The sequence below is a fragment of the Hordeum vulgare genome, chromosome 6H, assembly GCF_904849725.1.
Source record: "Hordeum vulgare subsp. vulgare chromosome 6H, MorexV3_pseudomolecules_assembly, whole genome shotgun sequence".
Taxonomy (NCBI): Eukaryota; Viridiplantae; Streptophyta; class Magnoliopsida; order Poales; family Poaceae; genus Hordeum; species Hordeum vulgare.
Window position 1 is genome coordinate 12314851 of NC_058523.1, and position 18281 is coordinate 12333131.

The 18281-nt window shown below is 45.1% G+C and overlaps 1 protein-coding gene across 2 annotated transcripts; it reads right to left on the reverse strand.

Annotated features, from left to right (window-relative positions):
* Nucleotides 1-1032: 1032 nt before the first annotated feature.
* Nucleotides 1033-18018, reverse strand: LOC123406185. 2 transcript variants are annotated; one of them, XM_045099659.1, is made up of 20 exons: nt 17749-18018; nt 16017-16495; nt 15266-15486; nt 14722-14813; nt 14415-14621; nt 13884-14053; nt 13626-13771; nt 13230-13520; nt 12370-12510; nt 11886-12140; nt 11539-11676; nt 11165-11461; nt 10852-11025; nt 9074-10000; nt 7834-7938; nt 6257-7744; nt 4691-5128; nt 3158-4603; nt 2878-3073; nt 1033-2440 (listed from the first exon to the last, which is right to left on the reverse strand). In XM_045099659.1, exons 1-20 carry the CDS (start codon nt 17811-17813, stop codon nt 1470-1472), a joined length of 8247 nt encoding a protein of 2748 aa, XP_044955594.1. In that variant the 5' UTR covers nt 17814-18018; the 3' UTR covers nt 1033-1469. The 2 variants fall into 2 exon arrangements, with proteins under 2 accessions (XP_044955594.1, XP_044955592.1); XM_045099657.1 differs by having other exon boundaries at nt 3158-5128.
* Nucleotides 18019-18281: the final 263 nt, after the last annotated feature.

An 18281-nucleotide genomic window follows, 5' to 3' on the forward strand; every position in this document is an offset into this window, starting at 1 on the left:
TGCCCACCCATCTGGAAGGCCTCGCCACGGCCCTCGTAGATGACATTCTCCATGAACTGGTTGTACAGGGGGTCCTCGTCGGTTGGCATTGGTGTTGGTGTTGGCATTTCGTCGAACAGGACACGGGGCGACAACATGGTGGCCATAGACGGCGGACGTGCTTGCTTTCTTTGCATCTCGACGGATGGGCGAAGGCCGTTGCTGGACCCCGGCGTGACATTGAGGTCGGTGACGGCCGAGGGGCGTGGAGTGGACGGCGCGATCACGCCAACATCTGGCGAGGGGCGACCGACGAGCTTGTCCTCGTCGTGCCGACGGGCGCTGCCGAGAAGCTCCCCCAAGCATGAGGATGGCATGCGCTTTGTTGACAATGGCCTCCTTCTCGTCGACGTTGCTGTCGCGCGGCCTCCATGGCAGCACGCTCGACGTTGGCCTTCTGCACCGCCCGTCGGTTCCTCCTCTTGGGCAATTCCACGTCCAGCTTTGCGAGCTCCATCGGCATGAGTTCCGACAGCGGCTTCTTCAGACCCTTGGCCACCTTCTTCACCATAGGGGGTTGGTCGACGGCCTGGCCGCCGGAATTCAACGAGGCATCGACCATGAGGGGGGCGGAAGGGAGGTCGAGACGTGGGAAGGTTTTGGCGGGGGGGGGGGGGGGGGAGGGGGGAATGGGGCGGCGGGCGGGTGCTTTGTGCCACCTACGGGCGGGCCAGGGAAGGACAAGCGCACGTCCCACCCGTCTGCACGTTGTCCGTTTCACCTCAAATGCGCTTGCACGCTGGACCGTTTGGTATGTCCGTTTTGTCCCAAACGAACGCACCCAGATTGGTTGGGGTCGCGTTACGGAATTTCCCTTAGGACATGTACAATGATGCTATCTTAATAGTGCCATGTAGGATAAATGATAAGGTGAAGGAGAGAGAACTCATAAAAAAAGGTTTGTCTTCTCTCATTTAAGAGAGAACAAAAGGTGATCTCTTAGCACAATATGTCTCACCATGTTTTTAGAAACAGCTAGTTATTAAAGCTAGATTTAAGATAAAACCATCTTATACCACCGTCATCTCTTGGGTTTCAACACAAGAGAGCAGGTTAAAAATATATATACTGTTACTTACTTATATTCAGACTGTCAGAGATCACAAGGACAAATCTCAGGCTAACAAAGGACCCACACAGATTCGCATGAAATGAAATGGCAATCGGTAAATAAATTAACCGACACTTATATAAACAACTAACTGGTGTTCATAAATCTGCTGCTACTACTAAATATATATACATATATATCAGCATCTATCTCAACAGGGGTCCATACATCTCTCAGCTACAAGGATGCTGTTTTTTGCTGCTAAAGTCTTCAGACCGGCTTCCAAGCGCTGCCTAGCTCACGACAAACAGCAGCAGACAAGTCAAGTCAATCAAAAAGGCTGCCTACAACGGACCGACGGCTCTCAGCCGCGCACCGACTAAGCTTCGTCGTCGGACAGGCACACGACCTCCGTGCCTGCTGCGTTGCCGCCGCCGCCGCTGCCAGGCTCCAGGCCGAACCTGGCCGGCATGTATGGGTTGTTGCTCGGCGGCGGTAACGCTTCCAAGCCTGGGAGGTTGAGGACGGCAGGTATATGGGCGCCCCCAGCGTGCTGCTGGCCTCCTGGCGCCGCCGGACCTGCTGAGGTGCCGCTGCCGCCCATGGCCCTGTTCAGGTACGATGCCTGCTGCTGGAGCTGGGCCAATGTGAGAACGGGATTCGGAGTCCAGACGGCCTCCGGATGCCAGCCAGGTGGCACAATGTACGCCGGGGTAGCTGGGCCTGAGCCTGACGCTGACGGCAGCGTTGGTTGGTGAGCCGGGCCTGCCGGAGTCGTCATGGAGGCTAGCACGGCGGCGCCTGGCTGCGTAAACGCCGGCCTTAGGCTCTCCGTCGACACGGGGACGAACTGTCCCCGTGCTGGAACCCCTGGGATGACAGGAAGCTGCTGCTGCTGCTGGTAGTCCATGTGGATGATGCCGTGTGGCGGCCGCATCCTGTGCTGGAGATGAGGAGAGGCCGCACGCAGCTGTACTGCTCCAGCAGGCCTGCCGTGGCTGCCCTGTGGCCCAGGCATCAAAATAGCAGGTGCCATTGTTCTGACGAGTATGCTGGGCGGGACTGGTTGTGGCTGGATGGCGCGCGACTGTGATCCGCCGGGCCCGTTGCTTGCATGTAGCAAAGGCACTGGAACAAAAGGCGATGGCGCTGCTCCAGAGAGATTGCCAGGCATGGTTGACTGTGACTGGACGGGCCGTGATGCCACCGGTGAAGGTCGGACGTAGGGTCCAGCTGAATTATGCACTTGTGCTCTGACGGTTGGTGATGGGATAACCGGCAGCGATGCTGGGCCCTGTGACGCTGAAGAAGACTCAGGTAGCTGATCCATTATATGGCCCGTCGATCTCCCTGCATTACACACGGAAAGAAAAGTAAACGTTATTCGCACGATCGAATTATTAAAGAGCATCTGAGTAAGAAACAAATCCTGGATCTTGATTGTGCTTTGGCATTTCAACATCAATGTAATGCAGCAACCTGACATGGCATTCCTTGAAAAGGAAGTGAGAAACAACAGGAAAATGACACTCCTCACAAATCACACATGTAAGGGTTTCGCCGTACAGAAACAGCCAAATATACACAAGGTGCTGGTAAATGAATCATGCAAGTACACCATGCTCCCATCTTATAGGTTGATCAAAAGAAAAAAGGAGCATTTCAAAAGATGTGTATTAAACAGAAATATCACAGCGAGCAGAGCTAAATGCTGAAACACTAGTTATGACCAGATCATTGTTTTGGAAAACAAACGAGAGATATTCTAGCAACAGTTAGGTGGATACCTGGAGATGCAACTGATGGTGTGAACTGCCGTCGGAAATTCTCAGCTAGTGATTTGCTCACGTAAACTTTCTGGTAGATAACATCGAGCTGGATCCGCTTCTGACGATGAGCGGAATCTTCATTTTGAAGTAACGAGTCATACTTCCTGTTTATCTTCTCTATTTCTTGGTTGCGCTCTGTCTGAAGTTGTGATCTCTGTTGACAAATAGATGTGCATCACGACTAGCACAGACAATCTACAGTAAAACAGATAATCGACGAAAAGAAGAAAAAGCAAACCTTATCTTCATGGCCTTTATCAAGCAAAGTGGTCCAATGGATTATCTTTTCCAACTCATTTTTCAGCGGCTCGTCACTAAGTATTGGATTATGAAACACTAATGCCGGGATTGGGGGAAGTTGGGTAGGCTGCTCATGACCGATTTCAAGTGGGATATGCTGAACTGTGGTTGATAATTGCCGTTCAGGCTGCAGATCCTGGGCTGCCGTGCTGCCTAACGTGCCTGCTCCTTCTGCTCCTGCAGGTCGATCATGAATCGAGGCTGATGGTTGTATTTCCAATTGCAGATCAGGAGCTGTCACCGCACCCAACATATCTGTTGATTCTGCTCCGGCATGTGAATCCAATGAAGGTTCTATACACTGATGGACAGTATGACTTTGTAGCACAGGCATGCCAGACACATGGGTCCTTTCAGACGGATGACACTGCGTTGAGGTTGGTGGTTGCACTTCAGGCTGCGAGCCTCGAGCAGCTGTGGTATCCAACATACACGCTCCTTCTGCAGGTTGATCCTGCATTGAGGTTGACAGTCGCACTTCAGACTGCAAATTGCAAGCTGCCTCTGTGGCCAGAATACCTGCTGGTTCTGCTTCTGCTTCTGCTGGTGGATGGAGCAAAGTTACTAAGCTTTGTTGGGCAGGCAGACACGTAATCTGTTCCGCAGGCATTGAGGCTGGCGGTTGTATAGCATGAGGTGTCACCATCCCCGATAATTCTACTTCTGCACTTTGATGGACAGACGGACTTTGTAGCACAGGCATACCAGACACAAATGGAACGCCTTGCGTTGAGGTTGATGATTGCATTTCAGGCTGCAAGACCTGAGCTGATATGGCACCCAATGTACCTGCTCGCTCTGTCTCTGCTGGCTGATCCTGCATTGGAGTTGATGGTTGCACTTCAGGCTGCGAACCTCGAGCAGCTGTGGTATCCAACATACATGCTCCTTCTGCAGGTTGATCCTGCATTGAGGTTGACAGCCGCACTTCAGGCTGCAAATCGCAAGCTGCCTCTGTAGCCAGAATACCTGCCGGTTCTGCTTCTGCTGATGGATGGCGCAAAGTTACTAAGCTTTGTTGGGCAGGCAGTCTCATACTCTGTTCCGCAGGCATTGAGGCTGGCGGTTGTGTAGCATGAGGTGTCGCCATCCCTGATAACTCTACTCCTGCACTTTGATGGATAGACGGATTTTGTAGCACAGGCATACCAGACACAAATTGAACACCCTGCATTGAGGTTGATGATTGCATTTCAGGCTGCAAAACCTGAGTTGATATGGCACCCAAGGTACCTGCTCGCTCTGCCTCTGCTGGCTGATCCTGCGCTGCTGAGATTGATGGCTGCACTTCAGGCTGCGAAGCTTGAGCGGCTGTGGCACCCAAGATACATGCTCGTTCTTCTGCAGGTTGATCTTGCATTGAGGTTGACTGTTGCACTTCAGGCTGCAAATCGCAAGCTTTGTTCAGGAGACATACTTGATAGATACTTGATTGGCAAGTTGCTAAACTTTGTTGAGTGGGTACACTTACACTTTGTTCCACATGCATACTTGATTGGCAAATCTGAGTTCCAAGTTCAGCAGACACTGGTAAGGTAGCCGGGCTGTGTGCAGTATAAGTTGGAGATTCGGAAAGCATTGGATCTCCAGCAACATTGCCATCATTTTTTGCATTTGTTTGCATTCTGACCTCACCTGAATGGCAAGAAGTTGCTGTGCCTCCCTGCGACAGATCAGTTGCTCTATCGGGTTGACAACCTGTTTGGCTCCTGTCATCGGGATTTCTGAGGATTTGTGATGAAGCCAAACTTGGTGACTCCAAGTGGACTTGATCTGTGTCAACAGTGTCATCATTGTTTGCATTAAGTCCTCTAACCAGAGAATCTGATCCTTCCAGCAACATACTTGGATTAGCAATATTGTCTGCCTCAGCATGTTCAGTATTTCTACACTCACCAGTTGAAGATTCCTAATATAAAATTAGAAGTGTTTGTGATCAGTTGTCTGGCATGACTAAACCATATACAATGACAATGAACACATAAATAAATCAAGTATGATGATACAAGGAATCACGAAAAGCAGAAGCAGGACACGCTGGAATGACCACTATGTGCAAAATAAATATTATCTGTGTCAACTGGCATAACTTCAAAGTACTTATCAACAAGCAAACGACATAAATGCTCAAACGAATATAATTGACAACATATATAACTTTCGATGCCTACGGCGCAGCAAGCAATCAAGACTGGGAAAATGATGATTGACTGCAAACACAATATGGAGAACCCAAATACATGGTGGAGCATATTCATTTCTTTTTGGGTCTATGCATGCTATCATTCACACACATGACACACTATCACCAAGGTGGGACTATGGCATGGTGCAAGAGGCAGAAACTTATGGTGGCAAGGCAGGATTTGTGAGGTGTTGTTGTTAACTTACCATTTAGTTTGTTTTCGATCTTATTTCTAACCATCTTTGTTAGGCACACCCGTCTTAAGAGGATGGGGAGATTACTTTCTGATTATGTGAAGTATAGAATTCAAATTCTTGGGCCTACTCTCCCACCTGCCCTAGTCTTCCTGCCTGCCACTTTGCTTTTCAGCTTCACTTACCTACTAGCTCCCCAAGGCACCACCAGGCCGCAAACCTTTTTTTTTTTAGTGTAATAGGCCGCAAACCTTCAAGCATGCGGCCTCATAGAACTACCTGTTGTGTTCCCTCTGCAAGGAACACAACTTGCAAACTAATAGACTCATCTTACTCACAATTAGGATGGGTGAAGTGTAGCTAAATAGCTCGGTTTTGGTTATCTGCTAAATCTTCTATATGTGACATGGCATTCGACCAGGTGCAAGATATTAACTCCAGGCAGTGGCAGTTGTATGTGCAACCTGTGGAGTAAGTTGAGCCCACAGTTATTTTCTAAATCACTACTAATTTCGTTCTTGATATTGCATCAAGACAATCATAATTCAGAAAATTTATGGCGAGTTGCTATCAGCACACAGTGTGCGTGTACTAAAAAAGAACTTATACATGCATATGACAAGCATAAATGCATTCTGGAAAATGAACAACATAATACCTGACCAATCAAATCATCATTTGCAGGAATAGTACTTGATGAACAACCAGCTCTTTGTACACCCATGTCATCAGAACTACACCGGATGCTGTTTTCTGGTAAATCAACAGCTTCTGATGCTGGTCCTTCACCGGAGTCCACAGAAGTTGCAACTGGCTCATTTTCCATTACCTGAGTAGAGATGGCCCCCTTGTTCTGCTCCTTAAAATGGATGAATTCTTCCATAACAAAGTTCGAATCTGGTAGAGCAATATGCCGGCCAAAGTCTAGATCTAATTGGTCTGATTTTGCTACCTGGTGGAGATTCTCCTTCATATGTCGCTCTACGGACCATGTACGAGATTGCAGTGTGTTGAGTTTGTTATGCTGAAGCCTCATGTGCTCTAAAAATGCATACATAAGCATAGTGAACCAGAATATTATGTCACTCCTGGTCATTTCATCAATGTGACTTCTACGAATATGTTCCAGAATTAACTTGCATACTTCTTTCAGTCTCATAACTTCGTTCTGTGTGTAGGTGTCTAAACCAGATATCTCAAGCTGTTGTTTACAGAGGATATTGTTTTCTCTCAAGGAGAAAACATTGTCAATTAACTTCATTCTTTTCTCCGTGATCATGTTAGAAAGGTCATCATTTGACAAATCTTGAATGGGTTCCTGCTCCTCTAAGATCATATGCTCAGCACCAGATGAGACCACTTGTGGTGCGCCATTTGTGAAATTGATATGATTGTTGTCAACTAACTCTTTGCTTTCCTCCACAATCATGTTAGGAGGCTCATCATTTGACAAATGGCATTCTCCGTGACTTTCTTGAACAGGTTCCTGCACCTCTGAGATCATATGCTCAGCATTAGATGAGACCTCTTGTAGTGCACCATTTGCGAAATTGCCATCATCATTGTCAACTAACTCTGTTCTTTTCTCCACAATCTTGGTAGGAAGCTCATCATTTGACAAATGACATTCCGTGTGAGTTTCTTGAACAGGTTCCTGCCCCTCTGAGATCATACGCTCAGCACCAGATGAGGCCTCTTGTGGTCCATCATCATTGTCAACTAACTCTGTTCTTTTCTCCACAATCTTGGTAGGAAGCTCATCATTTGACAAATGACATTCTGTGTGAGTTTCTTGAACAGGTTCCTGCTCCTCTGAGATCATACGCTCAGCACCAGATGAGGCCTCTTGTGGTCCACCACTCGTCAAATTACCATGATCCATTTCCTCATTTTGGAGCATATGGTTGTTTCTCAAGTTGGTAGAGGTCTCCTCACATGAGATTTGGGTGTCCACTACTGACACTGGTTGACTATTGATCCTAGTTTCAATTTCTCTATTTGGATTTTTTTCTTCTGGGAACCTTAATCCTTTATAGATGAATTCTGCAAGCTCTTCATTGCACTCACAGTTCAAGCTTTTTCCAGCAAGGGCAATTGACTCTCCACAATTAATCTTATACTTCAGAACAGAAGCAGCACGCAAACACTGAAGAAAATGATTAAAGAACGTGAGCATATTTGATAAATACAAATATGGAAGTAGAAATACAATGATTTTGCGGGTGTCTTTCTTACCAAGGCTATGATGAATGCGTGCAGCATGCCCACTGGCTCTGTAGCAACTAGATGATTCTTCAAAAAATATTCAAACAACTGTTCAACCATAGCTCTTACATCATCCTGCATTTCCAATTTATACAAGATACTCATTAGCCAGGTAAGCATGAAGAATCAGTGCAAGAGCAAAGTAAAAGAAAAGTTTATAAATAAGAAGATCCGTATGAACAAATGAGGAAGGCACATAATAAAAATCAAAATAACCATTAACGAGAATATTTTCCATATTCCAGTACTAAATCTTTGTTTCACGCGGGTGTCAACTGTCAAGAATGTATAATCATTAGGCATATCAGATTAAATTACAGAAAGTGCAACAGAGCATATCTGCACTGCAGACAGCGAGACGTATTTAGCAGCTTAAAACAGGAGAGCATTTTCTACTTTAGGTTACTTTTTCCCTAATCACAGTCCTCAAGACAGGCATATATGAACGCTCTTGAGAATGTACCAGAATTGGTGTGGTAATACATAAAACTATTCTGTGGTACAACTTTTAGCTTGTCAAGGTGAGTCGGACAAGCTTTAAATATTGACTCTTGAGTTGTGACCTACATGAGACTTGAGGACTAGTGTCGACTTATAACCTAGCTGACATATTATGGGCCCGTTTGGTTGCTGCCCGTGGTGGCCCTGCCAACCATCGGCACGCCAAAAAGTTGGCGGACAATTCAGCCGCCACTGTCTCGCCAATATTTTGGCTAAAGAATCAACGGGAGAGCTGATGGTCTGGGGGCGAGTCAAATATTTGGAACTGATCCAAACGTGCGCCAACGCATTGGTCAATGCCAAAAAATTTGCTGGGCGACCTTTGGCTCCGATCCAAACAGCCCCTAAATCTGATTACTAGATACGCAATTTGCCCATGAATAACTGCACTTTGAAAAAAATGCCATGATAAACTAGCCAGAAACAGAAAAAGGTAGAGACCAACCATCAAAACAAGGGAGGAAGGGTTGGTCTTGCTACAGTTTGTGACAAAAGCCCCACTACATGTAGTTGTGGGCACTCACTGGCAGTTAGTTTAGGCAAGATTCAATTTAGGGTTTTTTGTTTGTTTCTTTTTGCATGCAGATAATAACAAGTTTGTACACTTTCTGTAACCTTCTGCACATTATTCTAAGCATAAAATGTGACTTCTTTGCATCCTGCCAATAGCATGCTATGATGAGAGTAGCAGAACTAAGAAAATTCATACCGGCAATTGTAGGGCCTTAATTAGTTTTGACAGCTCTTTCTTAAGTTGGACGTGAAGATACTTGGGTGTGCGCGTCCGTTTTGATGGACCTGTGATTTTGCCAACCTTTCTACGCTTCCTTCTGCTTTCATTGGCATCTTCAGCAGGAACTTTGGCTGGTTCTTCCATGTTTTGTAAGATTTCATGGCTTGATTGTGGTGGCTCAGATATATAGCTCCAAGAGGGTGATTTTCCATCCAGTAAATTTAACCAGAACTTAGATGGGTCTCCATCCAATGCACGCATTTCCTCTTTTTCACCTACTAGAGTAATGTTTCTTGAGTAAAATTTACCACTCATGTTAGCTTCCGATATGAATGTGCAGTTAACTTCGGTGCTGCCTACAACATTTGTGGCTAATTTTGTCAAGAACTCTGAAATTACTTTATCCATAAAGTTGACCCTTTCAGAGCTTTTACTTGCACAGTTGCCATGCTTAAGCTCATCAAGTCTAGTGAAGAGACATGATGCACCCCAACTGATCAAGGAATGGCTTATGCTGTGTATTATATCCTTCGTATCAATTAGCATGCCCTGTTTTGCAAGCACAAGACACTTCTCCTCCATTGTGAAAGGAGTGTATAAGCGAAAAATGCTTGGATACCTAAATTGTGACTCTATTTTGATTCTTTGAATAGCCTTTTGATCATTTAGTGGGTTCCAGTCACTATTATATATGATAACGGCATCGACAGATGACAGCTCAATACTTGGGAGGCATGCACTTGCTTCAATCAGAAAAACAAATCTCCCCTTAGTCTTGTCATTGAACTTATTAAGTGCCACTGCTTTCTTTGACAATGATCCACGAAATTCAACACGCTCATATGACTCCGGGCCAAAATTGTGACGCACAACAGCTTCCAATATATCACCTGCTACACCAGGCTGCCATGGCACCCCAAGAAAATATGCTGAGTTAAGAAAAAAAATTAAGGAGTACTCGGAGGCACAAATTTCATAGAGGAGCATCAAGGGAATACTTAAATACTACCTCCGTCCCGTACAACTTTGTACTAAATAGCGACATTTATTTTGGGACGGAGGGGGTAAGAAATGATAACATTGCTAAGTACTTGAGGGAACATGTTCGGAACAATACATGAAATTGCGCTCGCATGTCACCAGGAGGAAATTGTCATATATTATTTATTTTGTTAATTACTTGTTCCAAGAAAAGTACTTCTGCGCATCATGACGAACATCATGTTGACTCGTGTAAAAATCTGCTGACATAAATAGCATATTGGCATTTTATGTGGCACTCATGACATCGTAACCGAGGAAAAATGCAAGCAACACAGTTAATGAGCATACTGTAGTAATATAATGAATATCACTGGTGGGGTCATGGAGACTATTTTATGATTATTCAAAGCTAAGATGTTAATTATATCAGTTCAGCTTCTAAGAAATTTATGGCAGCAACGTTTTAAAAAGAGATTGTATGGCATAAAAAGGAACAGGTGCCCTACATGTTACCGTACAATCAACAGTTAGGACCCATAACTGGGCCACTTGGAGAGAAATAATTAATAGTAGATGCATGACTGAACAAATACCATATAACTATTTTCAGAACCATGATTGGTTGATGAACTGATTGCCAATAGTAATGTGAAACCTTCTAGGATGGTAAACTAATCGTATAACATGCAACAACTACAGACATCTAAGATTGGGTAAATTATGCCACACATGGTCATAAGTAAAAGAGGGTAATGCCATGAGTGTCTCACTTGAAAAAGAATAATGACTCTTAGCCTCTTGTTCCTTATCGCTTCAAGCATTTTTTGAAGAAGCAGTAGCTTGCCACATGCTTGCACTCTCGTAACTATAGGATCAGTGTGATCATGATTGTTGACAGGAGGATTCCGCAGGAATTCATCAACAGGGTAAGGGTCATCACAGCACTATAACATAATAACAAGAAGAACAGATCTGAGTCAGTGACAGAGCCAAAACTTTGCAGAAAAAGGAATGAAGTACATGTATTGCAGACTGCATATAGACTGTTATCATACAAGCCGTAAATTTCTTTGCAAAGCACACCTTTGAGAGAGAGATAATAATGTCATAAAGAGCTTTATCACTTGTCATCTGCGACTGGAGAACCGATGAGCTTGAAAGCAATATGGAACAATACATCTGTAGCTGCAGTTGTGAAACATAAGCAGGAACCCAGTACTCCAATATTTTTGAAGAATCTGATTGACGCTCATATGCAATATGACTTTTGAAGGTTCCTTCCAGCATCTTAAGGGTCTCAGCAGTATCAACGTAATTCTCATTTTCTTGCTCTACAGAATTAAGGAATGCTAGAAGTTTCACATACTCGGCAAGATTATCCTGCAAAATAACAATATTTAGCATGGCTTATTTGTGGTACAGAAGCAATTTTACCGGCCAGAGCTATTGATAGGCACCTTAACTGGGGAGCTCACAAGCAACATTCTGAAATCAGTGGGAAATTGCTTCAGTTGTTCGAGGTATTGTAAAGCTGACTTTTGATAATAATCAACTATGACTGCTTCCCAACCAATGTGTGCTATAGGTTCAATATCCTGTGTCATGGCAGAGAGATCACAATTAAATGGCAAGCATAAGCTTGAGAGATAGGCTAGGGGTCTAGTAACAACGACATCAATATGATCTTAATTGGTAAGCAGCATTTGCTCACAAAGACTAGGGCTGCAATCTATGTGCTCTTAATCGGTAAGCAGCATTTGGTCACAAAGACTAGGCAAGGGAATACTTAGCAGTTGTCACTTGCCTCTAGGATAGCATCAGGATGGGATAAGAGAACCTGTAACATACTGCGGCTTCCACTCTCATAGAATTCCAAATCTCGAATTAATTTGAGCTCATCTTTCCCCCCGTCATACACAACGACATTGACAAATGGTGCCAACTTATTGAACTGAACCTCCCATAAGGACAGAGAATCAGGAGTTGTGAGAATTAGAAAAGGTTGGCTGACGTCAGGTAATACAGACATTGTGAATAGCACGGTCTTTATTACATACTCCTGCATAACAAATGAGTTAAGCATCAAGTCCTTTTTGTTTAGGAAGGAGTTCAAAATCAACCAAGTACAACTGTCAGAGATGTACTTATAATGCTAAATTGTTGCATCCATGTAAACGAAGCAATAGAACAACTCACCATGCCGGCGGCCATAACTACTACAAACAAGAATGTGGGTGAAACACTAGAGTAGATGGACTAGTCTGCTAAGCTACTTGCATGGTTCCTACCTTATCATCAACAAGAACAGCACCACGAGATTTGTGCCAGTACTCTCGAACGTGATTGATTGAATACAAGTGATCATTGTCAAAATCAGGATGGCACCCATCTGGCAAGCTCTCAAGTTTCTGGAATGAGCTTTGCTTAATCTGTAAAGGCAAGTAATATTAAACAGAAGAGCTTAAGTAGAAGTTTCACAAAAATGTACAAGTTTCAAGCACACTCATATTACTAACTTGTGACAAAGAGAACAGCGATAAGATATTGCCAATGTCGTGATAGTTCAATAAAGCCAGGAAAAAGAAGTGTAATAAAGATAACATGGTGCAGTTAATGTGCACTTAAACTTTCATGGACTAGCTAAATACTTATGAGTTGCTATGGGAGTTAAATAATCATGCCTATAGAAGTTCTTTTACTGCATGAGTTGTTTCTAGAAAGAAAATCTCAAATATACATCAATTGAATCAACTAATCATAAGATCATGGTACATCTGTCTACTACATATAATGTATGATAACTAGAGAAATTCATTTCTCGGCACTTAGAGGTAATCTCTGAGGGCGAATGGACCAACACCAACTCAGATCTTTATAAGAACAGAAAAAAAAGGGAAATTCATGGAATTAGCAGATCAGTTAACACAGAGTTTTCAGTTTTCGAAGTCTTGGTGGCTAGTACGATGGATCATCTTTACCAGAAAAAATCTTAATAGTATACACAACCTAGAAAACTGATGTTACATTTCTGTGATGTTTATCTTCGAACTGATCAGACTATATTTTCTACCAGTCATGTCATGCATGAATTAAAAGTAATATCAGCAAACTATAGCATTAAAATTGCAAATTGGTTTTCCCACCACACCTTTGTTTTGGGGGGAATAGATGATTGTTTTGCATCTTCACGGCGGTTCTCGTAGTTCTCTTTAAGTTTGTCAGCTTCTGGCGTACATAAACAGGATAAAGTCTCTAGTTCCCATGTTGCATGATCATAGCCAAGACCCCTCCATTTCACTAGCCATTCAAGAGTACAATATGAGACACCAGATGAGCAAAAGAAATCATCCGAGCGGAAGAAATCCTCAGCCAATCTTGGGGGCACAAGTAGCCTCTTACTCAACAGGCGATGCGGCTTAGTCCACTCCTTCCGAATTGTCTGGGGAACCATTTCACAAGAAAAAACATAAGCATGGATCTTTTGCAAAGCCTAAGTCATCCTTCATAGGCACGAAGAAATAAAGTTCACCACAAAAGTAATCACCTTTTCAGTATGATTCCTCTTGTTAAACAAGGAAAGAAGATCAGGACCTCCAGGCATGACACTAATAATACCTTCTGGAACCCAACGGTTATGAACATGCGCCAGATTCTTATACTTGACAAAATACTGCTTGCTAGTTTGCATTCCTACAAACATAGAACCAATAAACAGAGGCACTAAATTAGGAAATAGATGGCAATACTGCTAGGGTAAATTTTGATTTTGTTTCATGCAAGATTTTTTTTGTTCTTTGCTTACCCTCAGCCTCCTTGACATCCCACACAGACTCTATTCCATCAACAATATGATGTAAGCCAAACTGCAACCTCTTTTTCGTACAGCTGGTACAGAACCAATTTCCAAGCGACAAATATTGATCCAGACAAGACATGTGGTACCTACTTTTGCAACCTTTTCCATCACAGGACCTATTATCAATTGAATATGTACATCCGATCATCACAAAATGAATAGTGTGCATGATGGACCAAAAGTGTATGCAGAAGATCATGAGAAGTTTTAATAGTGTGTTCTCTTACCATGCTAGGCAGTATAAAAAGAACAGGAGATTTACAAGTACAAAATTAGTTTTCATAGAACAGGTCAAGTAACCAAAATTCAAGATCTTCAATGCTTGCACATATAGGGATGTACTCGTTCATGAACTGAGGGTAGAATATTTTCATTCACAAACCACAATAATATGTTCTTATGCTATCCTAGAGATATGGCTTCATTTGCACTACTATTTTCTGTAGGTAAAGCTGATGAAAAAAAAAACTGACTGACCTAAAAGTTCCTGGGGATCCAAGACCACAAGCAACACATATGTTGGGGTTACCATCTGTTCCATCAGATCGGGCCACCTGGAGATGTCCTGGAGCTGAATTTTCTTTTTGAACGCTAATAGGTTCAGCATCTCCAAGTGTGCTCTTAATCTCTTCGTGATGAATAGTAGATATTGGCACACTTTGAAATGATGGTAGAATGTTTTGCCTGCAAAATGGATGGTTAACACAGAATTAACATGTATTCAAAAAATACATGCCTAATTGCCCAGTAGAAAAAAAGTCACGAAGGCTGAAAAGGAAAGCACCTTGCAGGGCCAGTGTGTGGATCTCTATCCTTTGCTGGAAGACTGCTTTCAGCAGCTACATTTTGCACGTCGGTAGGTTTATGTGGCTGTACCTACAACAATTGATGACAAGAGATAAGTAACTGTCACTGCTTCAAATGGTGTCCTATGGAGTAAAAGGCACCTGACTGTTGTTAGTGATTGACTGTTGTGGTGTCTCTATACAGTTGCTGCTATAACATGGAAAGTATAGTATTGCATATTGCATCTTCTCAATTAATGTTCATATGCACATCGTTTATCATGAACAATCGATACATGCTTGGCTTCCACTTAAGTAGATGACTAGCCCAGCAGATGGCTAAAGACAAGTACAATAAACCCTCTGCCAGTAACATGGAGGCAAAGAAAGAAGTATTGCAAAATTTGATAGATCATGCACCAGATGCTATTGAAGTCTCCCAAGAATTTGCAGTAATGTTCAAAGAGTTTCCATTTTTGCATAGTAAGAAGGTGGAATTAGCTCTGACCAAAATGAAATGCAGACAGTGGAAGACAGACAAACCTCTGAAAGCGGTGTAGAACATTGGTCAACTCTTGTGTCTGAAGTTTCATGTAAACCAGAAATAGGACTTTTGGAAACTTTACAGGCAGCATGGCTTGAATGCCCCTTGCTTTTTTCAATCAACGTGCCACCTTCACACAGAATAGCAGTGTTGCTGTCTGTCACATGCCCGCTTGAAGTGTTCTCCTTGCCCATCCTGTCAGGGTAAGCAACAACTACATCTGAAAATTTAAGAGACAAGTTAGATATGCTAGTATTCAGATGAATTAATGCAGGCTAAATGACCAAGTTGTACAACTAATAGGCATGTTTCATAAACCAGAATGCAGGCTAAATGCCCAAGAGTAACACATATATGGAAATATTCATGCTGATTTGGTGCTCAAACAAAAATGGTTATGTAAGATAAGATTGCGCCTAAATGATGGTGCCCTAGATATGTCCCCCGCCTTGAAGCCTAAAACCTTGACTAGTTTGCGACATAGTAATGTTTTTCGTAAAACTGTCTTCCTTTTTAATGCACGGAACATGATGCAGTCAATGATGCCTGACTTGTGTGCCAACACACTATGGCATTCCCATATAAACCTTCAGCTATTCCTAACCACTAGGCAACCTCGATGACTCCGATGTGATTTCAAAACAGGGTAGGTAAGCCAGCACAGGGCATTAAAACTATTTGCCTGAGAGGATGTGACCATCCAGCCTTTAAGCAAGTACAGCAATAGCCCAGCATGAGAGGAAGTAATACCTGGGGCACCCACTCTTACGCCCGTCTTGAATCTCTTGATGTAGCTTCTTGCATCCATTCTTCTTGGCCGCTTCTTGGAGGAAGAGCCGGCATCCCCGTTGCTGGCATGCTCACCCATCACTTGCTCCTCTGCACCCATCCTAGAGCCAGAGATTCCTTCTGAACCTCTTGACAGAGAATTGGGCACACTGGTCTTCTTAACCAAGCTCGACGCTCCGAGCCGCGCTTCCTCCGCCGCTCTGTTCTGCTGCCTGTCATAAGACGGTGTCATCACATTTCCCCCAGTGGAACCCCTCTCCCGATCACCAGGAAGGGGCGTGCTCCGACCTGGGCTCCCCGAACCCGATGCGGCCGGGGCTCCATGCGGCCGCAAGCGGGGAGCCTCCGACACGGCCTCCGTGTTGCCCCTCGCCACGCTCCCGCTGCTGGTCGGCGGCGCTCCTCCCGGCCGGCTGTTCCCCATCCCGCCGCTCTGGAACCTGCCACCAGTCAGTCATCAGAACACAGTTCCCGTCAGTCACGGAAAAGGAGGAGGAAATCCGTCAGCCGCAAACCCACAACGCCGGTACCAGAATCCCAAACCGGAAGGAGAAATCGAAACCGAAATCGCAAACGAGCGCCGCGCGCCGGACCGCGCCGGTAAGGAGGCAAAAAAAAAAAAGGCAAAATCAGAGGCCGAGGCCCGCCGCCCGGGAGCCGAACCCTAGGCCCCCGGGCATTCCCCTCCCCGGAACGCGCCCGCGGAAGGCGGCGCGTCCACGGCGGACGAGCCCGCGGGGGGAGGGTACGGAGGGATGCCCCGAGCGACGGCGCGCGAGACAGAGGAGGAGGAGGCGGGCGGGCGGGCGAAGCGGTACCTCTGCGGGCGGGCGGACGGGCGCGGGACGGGCGGGGAATGCGGGGCGGTCGCGGCGGCGGGCGGCGGCGACGGAGGCCTAGGGTTTAGCGCGATCGCGGGCGGCGGGCCGCGGCGGCGACGGGGTTTTGAGCAGCTCCGGTGGGAGAAAGAAAGAAAGAAAGGGGGGAGACGCCGTTGTTACCGCCTCCCTGGCTTTTTCTTCTTACCCCTCTGCCCGTCCTCGTCACTGTAGCTGCACTGCAGCAGTGGATTTCCAGCTGTCCTCCCCTACCCCACCCCACCCCACCCATCGGACCCAAAAAAATTGAAATATAATGATGCCATTATATTAGGCAATAATTGTAGGGCATTTATTGCCGGGTTGAAAGAAGACGAAAGACATTAATTCTACTAGACTGGAGTTCGCGGGGCGTATTTATGAACATTTTATCATCGTATAAGGAATATAAGTATTTAAAAATAGTTAAGGTCAACCAACTGGTGGTGACAGAGGTGAGCTGGATTGGGCTTTTGGTATGTTTCTTTTTCGGTAGGTATATTGGCTGGCCCTAGATCTTAGGGCGGGGCATGTCGTGCCGTAGCCTTGTTGGATATACCGTGAAACGAGCGGCTAGCTCGTACTTTTGATGTTGCGACGTGCGGAGGCTCGTGCTCTCGGCAATCGGGTGGGGTGCTCGTTGAGCTTGTGCTGAAAGAATGGCTATTGAATAAGGTGGTTAGGACTGTGCTTCAAGAAGGTTTCTGGACGACTTCTGCAACAGTCATTATACTGACGAAGAACATAATAGGACGGATAGAAAAGGAAATAAACATCCTAACAAACATGCAAATAAACAATAGATACAGATTAGAATGAAAGAATTGCAATTTTACCGTGCACTACGGTGGAGTCCCGGTCCACGAGGAGCATCGACGTCGAGACGCCTTATCCTGCGCATCTTGCTCCAACTCGGCGACGGAATACGGTGGCACCGATGGAAATAACTCGGGGTTGGTGAGGACAGCGACCGAGGGCGAAGCTCCGGGCGATGAAGATCTCGTGGAGGCGAATCCTTACTGGAGGTTGCGGCGCCGGAGACTTCAAGTGTTTGTCTGGGACAAAGAAGAAGAAGTTCGGGATCGCGAGGGTTGGGGTGGCGGCTAGGGTTTGGGGCTAGGCGAAATAGTTGGTTTGAAAAGGATTTATCCCGAGTCTTTTTAAGCAGGGTTGGCGCTGGACCTAGGGGGGAGGGGTGACGGCCTAAGGCCCAAGCCTATGAGGGCCCAAGATCCTATATGTTATATGTATCCTTCTACATAGGCACATATAAAGTCTATCTCGAATAAAAAGGCCTTGTAGACTAGCCCCTGTTGGGAACGTCGCATGGGAAACAAAAAATTTACTACACACACGCAATACCTATCCA

Bases quoted from the DNA above. Each gene is read 5' to 3' on its own strand.
- LOC123406185 (XM_045099657.1), bottom strand. From the start codon at position 17,813: ATGCGCAGGATAAGGCGTCTCGACGTCGATGCTCCTCGTGGACCGGGA. The intron at 10,001-10,851 runs GTGAGACACTCA...GTGCCATGGCAG, and splicing joins GAGTCATTATTCTTTTTCAA to CCTGGTGTAGCAGGTGATAT. The intron at 3,074-3,157 runs GTTTGCTTTTTC...ATTTGTCAACAG, and splicing joins ATAAAGGCCATGAAGATAAG to AGATCACAACTTCAGACAGA.